The sequence below is a fragment of the Lepidochelys kempii genome, chromosome 7, assembly GCF_965140285.1.
Source record: "Lepidochelys kempii isolate rLepKem1 chromosome 7, rLepKem1.hap1, whole genome shotgun sequence".
In the NCBI taxonomy this organism is placed as follows: domain Eukaryota; kingdom Metazoa; phylum Chordata; order Testudines; family Cheloniidae; genus Lepidochelys; species Lepidochelys kempii.
Window position 1 is genome coordinate 45,355,349 of NC_136386.1, and position 16,912 is coordinate 45,372,260.

The 16,912-nt window shown below is 42.5% G+C and overlaps 2 protein-coding genes across 15 annotated transcripts in view; one reads left to right on the forward strand and one right to left on the reverse strand.

The window, feature by feature from the left end:
* Window positions 1-9,096, reverse strand: part of LOC144930733 (uncharacterized) — a 48,366-nt gene extending 39,270 nt beyond the window's left edge. For 3 of the 4 annotated variants that reach the window (XR_013636058.1, XM_078853735.1, XM_078853734.1), the window contains exons 1-2: window positions 8,682-9,096; window positions 7,013-7,124 (exon numbers count right to left, since the gene is read on the reverse strand). Coding sequence is in view for 2 of the 4 variants with exons in the window: in XM_078853735.1 (XP_078709861.1) it covers window positions 7,013-7,030 (18 nt within the window). In the remaining 2 variants the exon portion in view is untranslated. The remainder of the gene's footprint in view (window positions 1-7,012; window positions 7,125-8,681) is intronic. The other variant, XR_013636059.1, reaches the window with a different exon arrangement.
* Window positions 8,971-16,912, forward strand: part of DOCK3 (dedicator of cytokinesis 3) — a 585,647-nt gene continuing 577,705 nt past the window's right edge. For all 11 annotated transcript variants that reach the window (XM_073352483.2, XM_073352491.2, XM_073352484.2 and 8 more), the window contains exon 1: window positions 8,971-9,488. In XM_073352483.2, coding sequence (XP_073208584.1) covers window positions 9,452-9,488 — 37 coding nt within the window. In that variant the 5' untranslated portion in view covers window positions 8,971-9,451. The remainder of the gene's footprint in view (window positions 9,489-16,912) is intronic.

Sequence of the window (16,912 nt, forward strand, 5' to 3'; positions counted from 1 at the left end):
CATGGCCACTAGGATGATCGTGGGCTAAGCTTAATAGCTTTAACTGGTACTTAGTTGGAACTGTCTCTGAGGATGCCAGTCTTCCTGGTGTCCACCAGAAAGAGTTTCCTTGTATAAAAGTCCTCTTTCTACAACAAACCTGGATCGATTAGAAGAGCTGAGAGGCAGTGGGTTGCTCCATGCTGCCGTCCAAGCTCTCTGGGGGCTTTCATTTGCTTTTTGTTCGGTCTGGAACTGTTCCCTTGATGCTGGAGAGATCAGTTCCTCATTGGATTGTGGACCTAGGCTTGGTCCCTCTGGAAGCAATGCAGGTGATGGGGCTGTTTCCGCTGACTGTGAAACGCTCTCCACTGGTGCACTATGTTGGGGTTCAGGCTCCAGCTGAGCCTCTTGTGTAGGGTTATCGGCTGCCGCCGGTTCAAGTTCAGTGGGGCCCTCTGGTGTTGGGGTTGCAAGTACTGGGTTCAGTGCTGGCACTGGTTCTGGTGCTGGGGCTGGCTCTGTCTGGGTCTCTGGGATTGGATCCACTACTGCTGTTGCAGACGTTGGCATGGCATCACCTCTGACCATGTCCTGGTAGAAGTTTCTGGAACAGCGCTAGGTGCGATGGCTTGCTTTGCCTGGCTGCAAGTGACCATTCCCACCCTTTTGGCTAGCTTCATATGATTGGCCAAGTCTTCCCCCAACAGCATGGGGATGGGATAATCATCATAGACTGCAAAAGTTCACGTTCCTGACCAGCCCTTGTACTGGACTGGCAACTTGGCTGTAGGCAATTCAAAAGAGTTTGACTTGAAGGGTTGAATTGTCACCTGGATCTCTGGGTTGATTAAATTGGGGTCCACTAAGGAAGCATGGATAGCCGACACTTGTGGTCCGGTGTCCCTCCACGCGGTGACCTTCTTCCCGCCCACACTCACAGTTTCCCTCCACTCCGAGGATATCTGGGAGGTATCTGGGCCTGAGGACCTCTGGTGTGATTCCAGTGCAATGAACTGTAATCTGTTGGGGTTCTTGGGGCAGTTGGCCTTTACATGCCCCGACTCGTTACATTTAAAACATCGTCCACCTGACGGATCATTGGGATGACATGGGTTGCTGGAGAACAGTGTGACGGGACGATAAGGTGTCTGGAGTGTTCCTTGGTGTGTAGTTGGGGCCTTGGGCTGCCCCCGGTAGTAGGGTGTGGTTTGAGGTTGCCCCTTCAGGTATCTGCTCCAACTGTGACCAGGGTTGTTTCTCTCTCCTCCCTCCACCCGTTTTGTTCCGATTTGCTCCGCCTCTCTGGCGGTTCTTGACTGCTCATATTGATCAGCATAAGAAGCAAGACTTTCTGCTGAGTCCATTTTCTTATCCCATAAACACTGTTTTATTTCCTCCTTGGACATATTGAGGAATTGCTTCTGAGCCATCAAATCACACACTCCTTCAAAGGTAGTTACTTCCTTTGACCCATTTATCTAACAGATCCTTCATCTGGTTTAGATAAGCCACATTACTTAGTCCACGTCCTCCATTAAGGGCTCTAAATTTTACTCTGTACGTTTCAGGTGTAACTTGAAATTGCCTTAAAACCAAATCCTTGAATTTATTTTCGTGAGAAGCCTCATCAATAGGCATCTTATTGAAGATGTCCAGAGCTCTTCTAGTCAACTTTGCGACCAATGTGGCAATCTTGTGAGCTTCAGGAATTTTATGGAGTGTGCAGAGTCTCTCAAAGGTGAGAAAATATTCAGCAATATCACTGGATTCATCATACTGTGGACACAGTCGCTCCCATTTGTGGATTCTTGGGTACGGATTGTTAGGGTTATCCGATATATTCTGCTGAGCCTTTGCTTTCTCTATCTCCAGTGCATGCTTCCACTCTTTTTCCTTTGCCTCCATAGCTCTCCCATGGGCAGCCACTTGGGCTTTTTCTGCCTCTTCTGCTGCCTCCAGTCTGGTTAACTCCAGTTTGTGTTGTGCCTTGGTTTCTGTCATCTTAGCCTCTCTGTTTTTAACTAACTTTACACCCGAGAGTTAGAAAGAAAACCACAAAACAAACAAACAAACAAAAAACCTGGCTTGTAAAATTTTGCTGTGCTGTAACCTGATACCTGTGTTCTCTGATAGCTATTCTCAGCCTACAGAAAAATCCTTTAAAAAACCACCTCTTTCTCCAGACAAATAGACAGAAAAAGCCTCTAGCTGCTCTTAGCTTAAAAAACAACCTCTTCAGGTCTGTGAAAAACTTGTGAATTTCCCTGCAGGAGGTTAACTACCCTGCCTTTAGGCAGAGAAAACCCCAGCGCAAAAAAGAAAGATCCCTTTTGTTATGCCTGCTGCTCTGTTCCCCCCAGGCAGAGACATAGAATTTACAGCTGTAATCCTCTTTTACAAAACCTTTTAAAATCCTGCTGTGCTTCTGGTTCAAAAATGATCTAAAAAAAAGTCTCAAAATGATCTCAAAAAAATCTCAAAATGATCCCACCGCTCTACCACCATGTTAAGGTTCCTTCCCCACTCTGAACTCTAGGGTACAGATGTGGGGACCTGCATGAAAGACCCCCTAAGCTTATTCTTACCAGCTTAGGTTAAAAACTTCCTCAAGGTACAAACTTTGCCTTGTCCTTGAACCCAATGCTACCACCACCAAGCATGTTAAACAAAGAACAGCGAAAGAGCCCACTTGGAGACGTCTTCCCCCAAAAGATCCCCCGAAGCCCTACACCCCCTTTCCTGGGGAAGGCTTGATAAAAAATCCTCACCAATTTGCACAGGTGAACACAGACCCAAACCCTTGGATCTTAAGAACAATGAAAAAGCAATCAGGTTCTTAAAAGAAGAATTTTAATTAAAGAAAAAGTAAAAGAATCACCTCTGTAAAATCAGGATGGTAAATACTTTACAGGGTAATCAGATTCAAAACATAGAGAATCCCTCTAGGCAAAACCTTAAGTTACAAAAAGACCCAAAACCAGGAATATACATTCCATTCAGCAGAACCTATTTTACCAGCCATTTAACAAAAGGAAATCTAACACATTTCTAGCTAGATTACTTACTAACTTAACAGAAGTTCTGAAGAGCATTCCTGACCTGGTCCCAGCAAAAGCATCACAGACAGACAGACCCTTTGTTTCCCCCCACTCCAGCTTTGAAAGTATCTTGTCTCCTCATTGGTCATTTTGGTCAGGTGCCAGTAAGGTTATCTTAGCTTCTTAACCCTTTACAGGTGAAAGGATTTTGCTTCTGGCCAGGAGGGATTTTATAGTTCTGTATACAGAAAGGTGGTTACCCTTCCCTTTATATTTATGACATCTCCTCATTGGTCATTTTGGTCAGATGCCAGTGAGGTTACCTTAGCTTCTTAACCCTTACAGGTGAAAGGGTTTTGCCTCTGGACAGGAGGGATTTAAAGGTGGTTACCCTTCCTTTTATATTTATGACAAACACATACCATAGAACTTCCCCAGAATAATTCCTAGAGCATTTCATTCAGAAAAACATAAATCTTGATTTAAAAATTGTCAGTGATGGAGAATCTACAACAGCCCTCGGCAAGTTGTTCCAATGGTTAATTACTCTTACAGTTAAAAATGTATGCCTTAGTTCAGTGGTTCCCAAACTAGTTCCGCCACTTGTGCGGGGAAAGCCCCTGGTGGGCCGGGCCGGTTTGTTTACCTGCCACGTCTGCAGGTTTGGCCAATTGCGGCTCCCAGTGGCTGCGGTTCACTGCTCCAGGCAATGGGAGCTGCTGGAAGCGGCGCGGACCGAGGGATGTATTGGCTGCCACTTCCAGCAGCTCCCATTAGCCTGGAGCAGCGAACCGCGGCCACTGGGAGCCGCGATCGGCCAAACCTGCGGACGTGGCATGTAAACAAACCGGCCCGGCCCGCCAGGGTCTTTCCCTCCACAAACGGTGGAACAAGTTTGGGAACCACTGCCTTTTTTCATCTGAATTTGTCTAGCTTCAACTTGAAGAGCCTCTGCATTTAGCGGCCCAGGGGAAGACTTCTGTCACAAACAGGAGAATACTTTGGGCATGAAGACGACCATTGTGGCTGTGAAAAAGAGTGGACTTGTTTAGTTTATTTACTTAGATCCTTTGATTTTCCCTGGAAGGGGAGATTTATGATTTAGCTGGAGAACCAAGTTGCCTCAACAGACCAGACCAACCTACGAATAGGGAGAGACTGTGTACTTGAAGGGAAACAGAGATGCAGAGTGTGGGAAACTGAAGCACGGACAACTAGCTTATCCTATTCTGGGATCTGACTTATAGGAGAGAAACAAAATCAACCCCTTGTTTACTATGTTAGCAGGGGTAGGCCAGTAGCAGCCTGTCTTGAACACAGACTTTAATCACGGATGCCTTCATTTAGTATCACCACCAACCCTAAGGACTGAAGGGACAGAGGAGAAAGACGAAAGTGTATATGCCCTTCCCAGGCATGTCGAAGTGGAAGGGGCAATAGTGATAAGCATCCCAAGATACCTGAGGACTGAGAGGGTCAGGAGACAGCTGACTGGGATTGTGCAAGAATAGCTCAGTGCCAGCTGCCTTGACTGTTTGATTCCCCACATGTCCTTTGTAGAGTATCTGAAGTGACCATTCAGCTCTGTCCTCCTCCTGGCTCTTTGATCTATGTACAGGAGGACATTTTTGCAAGACTTTCATTTCCCAGCCTCCTATCTCCCAGATTATGTGTATACTATGAAAAAGCATTATGCTGTAAAATGTGCTAACTAATGCATTTTAACTAAAACAACATTAAACATGATTTGACACTATGTATAGACAGGGACAGTTGTGTTTAAAATAGTTAAGTTCCTAGGTTAAACATGACCAATAAACATTTTAAACACAACTATATCTGTCTACCATTGTCATGTTTAACATTCTGTTAGATAAACATTTTTTTTTCTAACGTGTTTTTCCAGTGTAAATAGGCATCAGTGTGGGGAATTTGGCATTCCCTCTTTAGTCTGTGAGACAGAGGTCTGGGGAAAGAGACTTGCAATGCTGCTTCCTAGACCATGATAGCTCAAAGGGTCACTGTGAGGGGAGATAAGGCTGATGATCTGCCAGTACAGCCAGTCTCTGGAATCCACGAAGCCCACCCTCAAACCTTTAGGTTTAGGGCCCTAGATATTTAAGGAAAATCTTATCTTTCGTTTTGATTTCTAAAATAACTATTTCCAGAATCTTTTCTTGCCAAGACTCTCTAAAATGTAAAGATCTACATTGACAGTAGAGATGGAATGAACAAGTAGCTGGGCTCCAATTCTGCAACAGGAGATTGGAAATGCACACAATCCTTATATAAAATAAATCTTACATTTGGGGTGTATCACAAAGAATCATTGTGCTATACCTATGCACAGTGGTGTGACCATCATGGTAAACTGTCAGTTACATTTGGAGGGAGGAGAGGAGGCACAACTTTATTCTGAATGCCTGCCCAACAGTGCTAAAGTTGGCTCTATTTGCAAGGTTACTATATGTTGCTCTGGGCTTCCTTTGCTGCATATGGCTGACCCTGAGCTCCTTCTTCCTCCCCGGAGAACTAGCTCCTGTAGCTCCTTCACTGGACAAGATATTTATTTAGCATTATTCTCTGGGTAAGAATGTTTGTTAAAGAAATCAGGATTTGTGTTGGGCTGGTAGAGGACTCATTCAGTTTGTGAATGCATATCAATGAAACAGGTGTAAATAAATCTGATAGCTTTAAATTATGTAAAATTGCATTCCATCTACTGTGCTATAGAGGATAGTGATTTCTTAATCAGGATATCTGTCCCTCATGTCACTCTTTGGGAAGTACAAATGTACTAACTAACAAGATAACTGTATCTGAGGAGATAATTGGGGATTAAATATCTAATCTGTAGAATATTGCAAATAAATCTTAAAATGTTTCAATACTTAAAGAATCACTGGAACTGCTGATGCCACCTTTTTATATAATGGTCAAGATATACAAATGACCAATCTGTCTTTAAAACAAAATATTTTGGTCCTCTGAAGGCTTTGTCTGTCCCCACTCCTAATTACTAGCCCCACCATCTCTTTAGAGTTTGTTTTCATCTAATCTTGTGTGGTGTTATTCACCCTCAATCTGTTTTGTCTTCAGAGGGTGAGGGTGCTCAGAAGCGTCCTGCATATAGCATCATCATCCTGCTGAATTCTCCCTCAAAGAGGAGCAGCACTGGGGCTGTGAGGAGAAGCATTTGTCACCTCTGTAAAGAACAGGGCAACTAGGAGAGGGCTAGGAAGAATCCCCAAGAGCAGAGAATAGAGAGATGGCCATAGCAGAGGGACTGTCTCTTGTCTTTAAAAAGTTTAGGATCAGTAAAATGTCTAATATTTAAAATTCAGCTGGTACAGATAAAAATAAGAGATTAAGTATTATATTATGAATGTTAAAGTGAACAGAAAAATCCTAAAAGCTAGTAGCATCCTATCTGTAACAACAGAAATCTCATGATTTCTCAATTTTTGTTATGACTAAAAGCTACTCTTGTACGCTATGAGAGTTCTTAGGAAGATAAGTAACAAAACTAATGCAAAATATGCATGCTTACATTTATGTGTAGAGTAAGGTTTGATAAAATAACTAGTTTTCTAAATCAAGAATGTAAGAGCACTTTCCTGCCTATTGGCCTTTGTATTTGTACTCTTATAAAATGCTGTCAGTACATCATCAATGTTAAAAATTTAATTGCACAAAAGTCAGAAAATTCATAATAAATGTTTCCATGGCAACCTCAGCTCAGTAGCTCAATTCAGCAACCTTTATTATTTCATTACATAATTGCAGAACACATATTTAGTAAAACAGAATTTTATATTACAAAAGTACTATGTAACCATAAAGTTGTATATATATCACATCTTATTGATAGATTTTCTGGAAGAGCTGTACAAAAAGAGCAGTTCTCTTCAATTATATTAGGGACAGTATGTATTGAAAAAAATAGCTAAATTATCAGGACACTGAAGTGATAAATCCAATACCAAACTTACTGAAATCCTAGGAAACATCTAGAATGACACATCCTTCAACTTCTAAGGCTCTGTGAAGAATTCGTATCTGATCTCTTGACATCAGAGGTAAAGTAGAAGTCATAGATGAAGTCTAACACAATACAAATGATAGATAATTGCTTTTCCAATGACCTGCATAAACACCCGTTACTTCTAGTTAGAAACTTGTCAAACTGTTCACAATCTCCACATTATAGGATTACATAACTTTCAGAAGAGTGTCACATTAGCTAGTGTTAGATGAATATATTGTGAAAGCCCCTATTGTAATGCATAGGTAAATTTCCAATTTTAATGCAACTACAATCTCAGGCTTAATGGTGCAACACTATGTTTATTTTTTTAAAGAAAAACAGACTGGAGAAATGATGATTTTCACTAAATACTCATCAAACAATGCAAAAATTACAGTAAAATCTGCCTTAGAGCCTACCTCTGAAGAGGGGTCCCTGTCACGACCAACTAGTTGCAGAGGCCACAGAACACAGCTGCTCTCTGGTCTGCAAACCTTTGAAGAGAGACCACCTCTTACAAGAGACCACTTTTGCTAACTCCCATGCGTGGTAGCTCTTGGCAGGTTTTACTGTACTTGGAAAACTTTCCACTAGCCCTTGGGCTAAAAATCTTTGAAGTTCCATCCTGAAAGGTCTCTTATTGAGAATAGGAGTGCAAAACGGAAATACTATTTCAATTTGTAAAGCCACTGAATAGGGTGGAATATCAATGTTAAAGTTCATATCAGGAGAATAATAATCCAAATTTTTAGTTTTTTCCCTCATATAATCTGTATTAGGCATTTGTACCAGGACTGAAATACTGAATACGAATTTGAACTTAACTCCTATGATGCCTGCATGCTCAAAGAGTATGCCTTTCCTAGACCACGAATATTCATATGGTACTCACTGTATCACACAAACATTCTATAGTATATGACCTTAGGAGACTGAAATTCCTACACTCCTGGGAACAACAATTTTGAATCCTAGTAGTCATCTTGGTTTATTCTTCTAAAATAGATACATTGAATATGATGAAGTTTACTGTGAAGTTTTTCAGATGAGATATAAACAAAAATCTAAGATTCTAAATAACCCTCTTATTCTTTCAAGAAAGCATTTGTCCTTGTGTGTGTGGCCAAAATTCCCTTCGCTGTGTGTCCTGTCTGCTGTTAATTTGCCAGATACCTGCAATCTAAGGGAGCTATTATTATGGATTTAGTTAGGGAAGCACTTTGAGATGGTTTAAGAAGAAATCAGCAATATAAATGTGAGTTAATAAAGGCCATACAGTGTATGTGCCTACTAAAGTGTCATAAACTGATGGTTATAGCAAGGGTTGGTTTATCACTTCACTGTTAGTTGAGGTACACACTTGTATACCGCTTCTCCTGGGTAGTACTGGTGGAAGAGATCAGGTTAACTACTCAGCATGGACAAGCACAATACTTATTATCAAACAACAGCAGTGTAATAGTGACACACACACGCACACTGTTCTGGATTAAACAATAGCTTTGTTTACAAACAAAATGTTAAAGTTCACACATTCAAATTACATAACTTAGACTTCTCTGGGCATATCCGTGCTCCCCACTAGCTAGCAGAGTCCTGATTCAAAAGAGGTAGAAGGAAAAATAAAAACTCACAGCTCTAGTTGTTTGGTGGCTGTCCACAAAGGCGGCTGCTGGTGGGGGGTAACATTTGGCACCTCCAAACCTACAGTTTTCGCTGTTGCCAGATCTTGCCATTTGTTTTAGCAGAAACAGTGATATTTAGTGATATTCGGAGTGTGTCTTTTCTCCATGCAACCCCAGCTCCTGGAGGCATTTTTCCTTATTTCCCCTCAGAATCTGCTGTGGCGCAGGACCACTAACACCTCGCGCGTGTGCCCCCATTTCCCGCCCTTTTCGTTCCCCTCTGCGGGTACCGTGCGGCCCCGGGAGCGCTGGAAGGCAGGGGAGGTGTCTACGTCTGCGCGCGATGTGGAGGGGGCGGCGGGCGGCGGCGGCGCCAGTCCTTCGGCGACGACGGCGACAGTGAGGAGGCTGGAGCTCATGATAGTGACCTGAGGGAGGGAAGTGGGGACCCCTACAGCCGGGGGCTGGACTGTGAGAAGCCGGGAGCCGCCGGTACCATTCTCATCACCGCGGGCCATTCGCAGCTCCGTGCTGGGTGCTGCCGAGCCCGGAGGGATCCGGCACCTGGCGCGGCGGCTCCCTGGGGAGTTGCGCAACCCCCCCGCCTCCCAGCACCTGCGCCTGGCCTGAGTGAGAGCGAGGAGGAGACGCTGCTGTGCCCGGGGGACTGTGCGGAGCGGCGGCTCCGCTGTCAGCTGGGGAAACCGCCTCCGCTCCATGAGCAGGGCTCGGCTGCTGCGCTCCGTGAGGGGGGAACCGCGGCCGCCGCCGGCACCAGCATGTGGACGCCGACCGAGGAGGAGAAATACGGCGTGGGTAGGTGCCGAGCCCCCTCTTCCCTTCCCCTGCTCCCCCAGCCACTGGCAGCACGGCGGCCCCCCTTTACTGCCTCAGTGGGCTGGGGAGCTCCGCACTGGGTGTGGGTCTGTATCCCGAGCTGACCTCTTAGGGTCCGAGGGTGGTGATGAGGCTGCCCCTCTTCTGAGCAGCCCCAGCTATTGTGCTGCGGGCGGGCGTTGCACATTGAACCCAAAGTTGCTGTAGCGGGAAGGGTCGTGGTGGGCCGCAGGTGGAGGGATGCGGGGGTGGGGCTGTTGCTGCTGCATGGCAGCGGCCGTCTCTCCGCCTTTTGAAAACAGTAACGTGTGCAGCAATGTTCGCATCCCACTGTTCCCAACTGCACCACAGGCCTAGGCATCCCCCAGCCCCCATCGCCTTGCGGGTACGGTAGGGAACGAAGGGGGCCATGTTATGGGGCCGGCCCCATCTCCCATGTGCGTTGAAGGGCTGCCCGCTAAAAATAAGATTAATATCATGAGGTCGCTGTGTGAGGTGGAACATCTGTTTGGGACTTTAGTCCTTTCGGATTTTCGAGCCTGGAGTCCAGTGTTTATATGAATTGGAAGTCCAATTGAACTGTGCATTTTTGGTTTTGTGGGGTTTTGTGGTTTTTTTAGGCGGTAAGGGAGTGGAAGGAGAGGAGTAGGCTTCCAGGGTTTACTTATAGGTTCTGTTTGCGGAAATAATCAGTAAACGAGTCTCTCAACCTTAATCTATTTATCTGCTATTCCTTTTTCTCTCTATTTTAATCTGTGCTCTGTGGTGTTCTTGTTTACATGGTTGAGTTTAGAGAAAGGGAAGGATTATGATGGTATGTCATTAGGGGGCGCCAGCGATGCACCTGCTCTGAGTCCTGATATCCTTCCAGGAAAAGAGACACAAGATGTAACATATAGATAAATGTTAAAACCTGGTTTTGTACTAAGCCCTGGCTATGATATTGAAAGCTGATGAGCATTTTTGGATTCTGGCAGCACTTAACACTAGTAACCCAGAGCTACTAAAGAAACCAAAATGAACGAAAAAACCCCCAACCTTTTAATGGTGAAACTAAGTAGTATGGTGTTATGTATAATATGAAGGGACTATATATACTCAGGTGACCATTTCAAAATTTGTAAAAAATTCACATCTTGTGTAATATTCCTGAAAATGTCAGTAAAAATACATTATACTTTCTGCTAACATTATTTTCCTGGGTGTTTGATATAGCTTATTGTACACTGTTAATAATAGATGCAGTTTTGGTCAGATGCCATAATGCACATTGAGTAACACATACTTGTTATAGTCAACATTCATTATATTTTTACAAACATGTCTTGTTTCTTGTAAACTTAGTATATTTTAAATACTTTTTATCAACACTTGATATTTTATCATGAAAATTGGTATCTCTAGGATGTGGGAAAACTGCACCTTCTGAAGTGACAGTTCACTTCTGCTCAATTATAAAGTTAAAATGTTAATGATTTAGCATAGGTGGTGAGTTATATGGACCTGTGGTGCCCCTGCTCCACCAATATTCAGGAATATGGGCCTGGTTCCACCAATGTTTGGGCTGATATTTTCAGAGCCATCCCGTCCATAGGGCGGACCGGGGCAACTGAGTCGCTTGCTGGTGCCAGGCCCCCCCCCAGGCTGCCCTGGACCCTGCGTCCCCCTGAAGTGTGGGGGCCCCCCAAAGCGCTGGGCCCAGGGCAGTTGTCCTGGTCCATCCTGTGGATGGGATGGCTCTGCTTGGACCCGTTCTGGGCACCACCAAAAATTTTATAAACCTGGCACCCATGTGATTTAGAGCAATTTTTGAGTGGTTTAGAGGACCAGTAACATGACAAAGAATTCTCAATTAATTTATCGTATTATGCAGCTGTGTAGTAGTTTTATTACAGCTAGATTTATACATGTGGTAAAAACAAATTTTATTTGCTTAGAACAAGCATCATAGAACGTATTAATGTATAGACACATAAGGAATGCAGTTTTATAAGAAAAGCAATTAAATTTGGTGAATGTTTCTCCCAGAGATACATGTATTAAATGCAAAAACCTATGATAATATATGTAATAAGGATGTAAATTTACTACTAATTAATTAAAAAACCCAGGGGAAAATTCAGTTTAGGTACCTGCAGCAGTATTGTTACCACAATGTGTATACTGTGTAAAATACACATTTTAACCTCTAAGAAGAGCCTATATTGTAATCGGTAATATTATATATGGTTTTTGTGTTGAGAACCTTAAGTGAATCTTCTGATAAGTTTAACTTCATATTAACAACTGTAATGTTGTATTAAATTAAGCTTTTTGTATTTTAAGTTTATATATAAAAATTGTATAGCAGGGGTACCATGTTTGTTTGTTAGTTTGTTGATGTTTTTTGGGTAACTGTTTAACTTTGCTTTAAATTGACTGTAGATGCAGGAAAATCCTAGCTGCAGAACTATGAAGTTCCACAATGTGGCAATAATGTAACTAAAACCTTTTCTTACTCTACTGTGAAAGTGAATTTTTAATCATTTTCCTGAATTGTCATTCTATCCCATTTATAAACTGATTCTTCCTCACTGTGGACTAACAGCACATGAAGTTTGATGGTTTTAATACTTTCTCTTTTGAGCATTGTACGTAGTCATGGTGATCTTTGGGAAAAAAAAGGTTCAGAGTAGCAGCCGTGTTAGTCTGTATCCGCAAAAAGAACAGGAGTACTTGTGGCACCTTAGAGGCTAACAAATTTATTAGAGCATAAGCTTTCGTGGGCTACAGCCCACTTCATCGGATGCATAGAATGGAACATATACTAAGATATATATACATACAGATAAGTTGGAAGTTACCATACAAACTGTGAGAGGCTAATTAGTTAAGATGAGCTATTATCAGCAGGAGAAAAAATTTTTTGTAGTGATAATCAAGATGGCCCATTTAGACAGTTGACAAGAAGATATGAAGATACTTAAGGAAATAGATTCAATATGTGTAATGACCCAGCCTCTCCCAGTCCCTATTCAAACCCAAGTTAATGGTGTCTGGTTTGTATATTAATTCAAGCTCAGCAGTTTCTCATTGGAGTCTGTTTTTGAAGCTTTTCTGTTGCAGAATTGCCACCCTTAAGTCTTTACTGAGTGGTTGAAGTGATCTCCTACCAACTTTTGAATGTTATGATTCCTGATGTCAGATTTGTGTCCATTTATTCTTTTGTGTAGAGACTGTCCGGTTTGGCCAGGGTATCTGGCAGAGGGGCATTGCTGGCACATGATGGCATATATCACATTGGTAGATGTGCAGGTGAATGAACCCCTGATGGCATGGCTAATTTGATTAGGTCCTATGATGGTGTCACTTGAATAAATATGTGGACAGAGTTGGCATCGGGCTGTTGCAAGGATAGGTTTCTGGATTAGTGTTTTTGTTGTGTGGTGGCTAGTGAGTATTTGCTTCAGGTTGGGGGGCTGTCTGTAAGTGAGGACTGATCTGTCTCCCAAGATCTGTGAGAGTGAGGGATCATTTTTTAGGATAGGTTGTAAATCTTTGATGATGCGCTGGAGAGGTTTTAGTTGGGGGCTGAAGGTGACAGCTAGTGGCGTTCTGTTATTTTCTTTGTTGGGCCTGTCCTGTAGTAGGTGACTTCTGGGTACTCTTCTGGCTCTGTCAATCTGTTTTTTCAGCAGGTGGGTATTGTAGTTTTAAGAATGCTTGATAGAGATCTTCTAGGTGTTTGTCTTTGTCTGAGGGATTGGAGCAAATGCTGCTGTATCTTGGAGCTTTGCTGTAGACAGTGGTTTCTGTGGTCTATTCTGGATGGAAGCTGGAGGCATGTAGGTAAGTATAGCAGTCAGTAGTTTCTGGTATAGGGTGGTGTTTATGTGACTATCACTTATTAGCACAGTAGTGTCCAGGAAATGGACCGCATGTGTGGATTGGTCTAGGCTGAGGTTGATGGTGGGATGGAAATTGTTGAAATCATGGTGGAATTCCTCAAGGGCTTCTTTCCCATGGGTCCAGAAGATGATGATGTCATCAATGCAGCGCAAGTAGAGTAGGGGTGTTAGGGGACGAGAGCTAAGGAAGCATTGTTCTAAGTCAGACATAAAAATGTTAGCATACTGTGGGGCCATGCGGGTACGCATAGCAGTACCGCTGACTTGAAGGTATATATTGTCCCCAAATGTGAAATAGTTGTGGGTGAGGACTAAGTCACAAAGGTCAGCCACCAGGTTTGCTGTGACATTATTGGGGATACTGTTCCTGATAGCTTGTAGTCCATCTTTGTGTGGAATGTTGGTGTAGAGGGCTTCTACATCCATAGTGGTGAGGAGGGTGTTTTCTGGAAGGTCAGCGATGGATTGTAGTTTCCTCAGGAAGTCATTGGTGTCTTGAAGACAGCTGGGAGTGCTGGTAGCGTAGGGCCTGAGGAGAGAGTCCACATAGCCAGACAATCCTGCTGTCAGGGTGCCAATGCCTGAGATGATGGGGTGTCCAGGATTCCCAGGTTTATGGATCTTGGGAAGCAGATAGAATACCCCTGGTCAGGGTTCTAGGCAAAAAAGAGTGTATGTGTGTTCTGCCTTCTTAACTCAAAAGCAACTGTATTGATTTTGCTTAATCTGAGGCAAAGAGGGATCACTGTTGGGCTCTAAACAAGCCTGGAAAAGTCAACCTAAAGTGAGAAATGAGTAAGTGACAACAAGGGGGAATATAATGAAAGTTTCTGGAGTCTTGGACATCTTCCTGTAACACCTGTTCCCTTATTTGGGCTATAAAGACAGAGGGTATGAACCTCAAGTGATAAGCAATTGAATCAATTGATTGTATACAATATTACTGTAATTATAAAAGTTTATCAAGTGAGGTGTTTTATGAAAGCCTGTGACACACCGGTGATTAAACCTGTAAAATGTATGTTTTAACACTATATAAAGAATTATGGATACTCACTGATATTAGGCTTTTCAATCTGTCCTCAAACAAAGAGAAAAACAAATCTCTCCCAGACAGAAAGGAATATCACAGCAATTTACCAGTCTCCTATGTAAATTAAGCATGGTGGAATCAAAACAATGGAAGCCCTATTTACGTAGAGGGGGGTGGGAAGCCTACAGGAAGGGAAAAATGGAAGAAGGTCATTCTAACAAGTTAATTGAACTTTGGAAGATAGATTTGTCTTTGCATATATTTTTGTCATCCTTCACTAGATGTACACAAGGAGTCAGAGCTCTTGCAAGCTGAAAAAGATGTGTACGTTAACCAAGGAGGGACTGAAGTCTCTATGAACTTAGTATAGGTGAGAAACCTGCTTAAGCATTGATCTTTCACCTTGGAAGACAAGGGAAGCTAGCATCTTGTACTCCTGTGGAAGGTCCTGACTGAGAGAAAGTCAGCTATGGTTGGGAAGAGTGATTGAGTGATTAAGAGAAATCGTTTGCAACAAAGCCAGTACCATGGTTAACATTAAGTTTTAGATGTTTAGATGCATTTTCACTTTCATTTGCTTATAACCCTTTCTAACTTTATTCCATTTACTTAACCTATATCCTGTTCTTAAATTTGTTTTATTTTTACTATAGACCTACTTAGTGCTGTGTTTGAAGGGAAGGGTATGTTTACCCCTGTTAAGTTAATAAGCTGTAATGTGCTTTCCTTTCTTTAAAGAAACAACTGACCTTATTATTTCTCTGAGTGATCCAGGTGAAGTCTGGATACTTCGGGCACATTCTTTCAAATACATTTGGGACTAGAAGTATGTTGGGGTCACCTTGCTAGTTGTAGTGAAGACTGGTAGAAGCGAGAGTAGGACAGTGGGGCTGTAAGCAGGCTGCTGAGATCAGAGCTGCTGAACCAGGGCCCAGAGTAACAGCCATGTTAGTCTGTATTCGCAAAAAGAAAAGGAGTACTTGTGGCACCTCAGAGACTAACCAATTTATTTGAGCATGAGCTTTCGTGAGCTACAGCTCACTTCATCGGATGCATACCGTGGAAACTGCAGCAGACTTTATATATACACAGAGAATATGAAACAATACCTCCTCCCACCCCACTGTCCTGCTGGTAATAGCTTATCTAAAGTGATCATCAGGTTGGGCCATTTCCAGCAGGGCCGTCTATCACCCAGGGCCGTCTATCACCCAGACACTTAGTGTGTGACGTGCATGATTATAGGCTGGCTGTGAGCATGCCAGGCTGGGAGCTATAGCAGCAAAGCATTGTAAGACGGACAGAATTGCAAGGCAAGTGGTTGCACAATCTCTTTCTGGTCTGAATTGCAACCCAAAGTGTGTCTGTGTTGTTCCTAGCTACCTCATTTGGTCCCATTGACCAGATTAGAGGGGCCAATTTTCTTCATTAGCTAACTCTCTCAGGTGTTCTTGCAGCCTCTTTGTGCAGCAGACTCACTTTTGGACAGGTCTTATTTTTTGGTGTTGGGTTCCATTATCCTGTTGATGGCCCATTGCAAGGAATCATAGGCCTTTCTTGAAGTCACATGGCTTCTGGAGCTGTGATATTTTGGACAGTGACATTGAATTACCTTCTGCTATCAGTTTTAAGGATTCACAGGTACTTCTCTGGAGTACTTGAATAAGCCACCATCTCTTATTAAAATCAAAATATTTTCCCCCTAACTGGGTGGATGTATTCTGGAAAAATCCAGCAGACTCAAACAAATCTGTAATTAGGCAATTGAAAGTCAGCATTTTCCTTTAAGATTTCCAAAATATGTATCTGCCTAGATGGATTGTCTCACTTGAAACTGGATCACAAGATCTTTTGACCATAAACTTGATGAAAGCTTGACCAATAAAAAGTGTTGGCATTTTATAAAAGCTCTAATTTAAAATAAGAAAAATAAACGTTTTAAAATTAAAAAATTGAAACTGAATTCTGTGGCTTAATTATAAATATTCAAAACTCCAATTTATATTTTACTTCCTTTAATCTCAGGGCTAGCAAATGAGCAAGGCTCTTGTTTCAAGCAGTGACTTATCTTTATTTTCATGTAACCCAGGGAGAAATCAAAATAGCTATTTAAAATGATACTTTTATTTTTTTTAAAAAGGGATGGGGGAAAGATTTTTTTGTAGAAAGTTGGCCTTTTAAATCTTCACACAGTGTACTCATTTGAATAGTCATCACAACAGAAATATTGACTATGCTTTGGAAAAGATGTTGACTTCCTAAATTAATCTTTGGTTCATTCCTTGTAAGCAACCAGAGCCCTTGTTGAATGGGATGCTAATATTCAGAACTGAGAGTTCCGTTCTTCCAGCAGATCTGGAGTCAGGGTTGCTTTGAGAATGCTATACAAGTATTCCTTCATATTAGCCAACGTCCATGGTGCTACCCAAAACTTCTTTAGACTATTAGTTAAAAATATAACATGCATTTTAGTGGCCCAACAG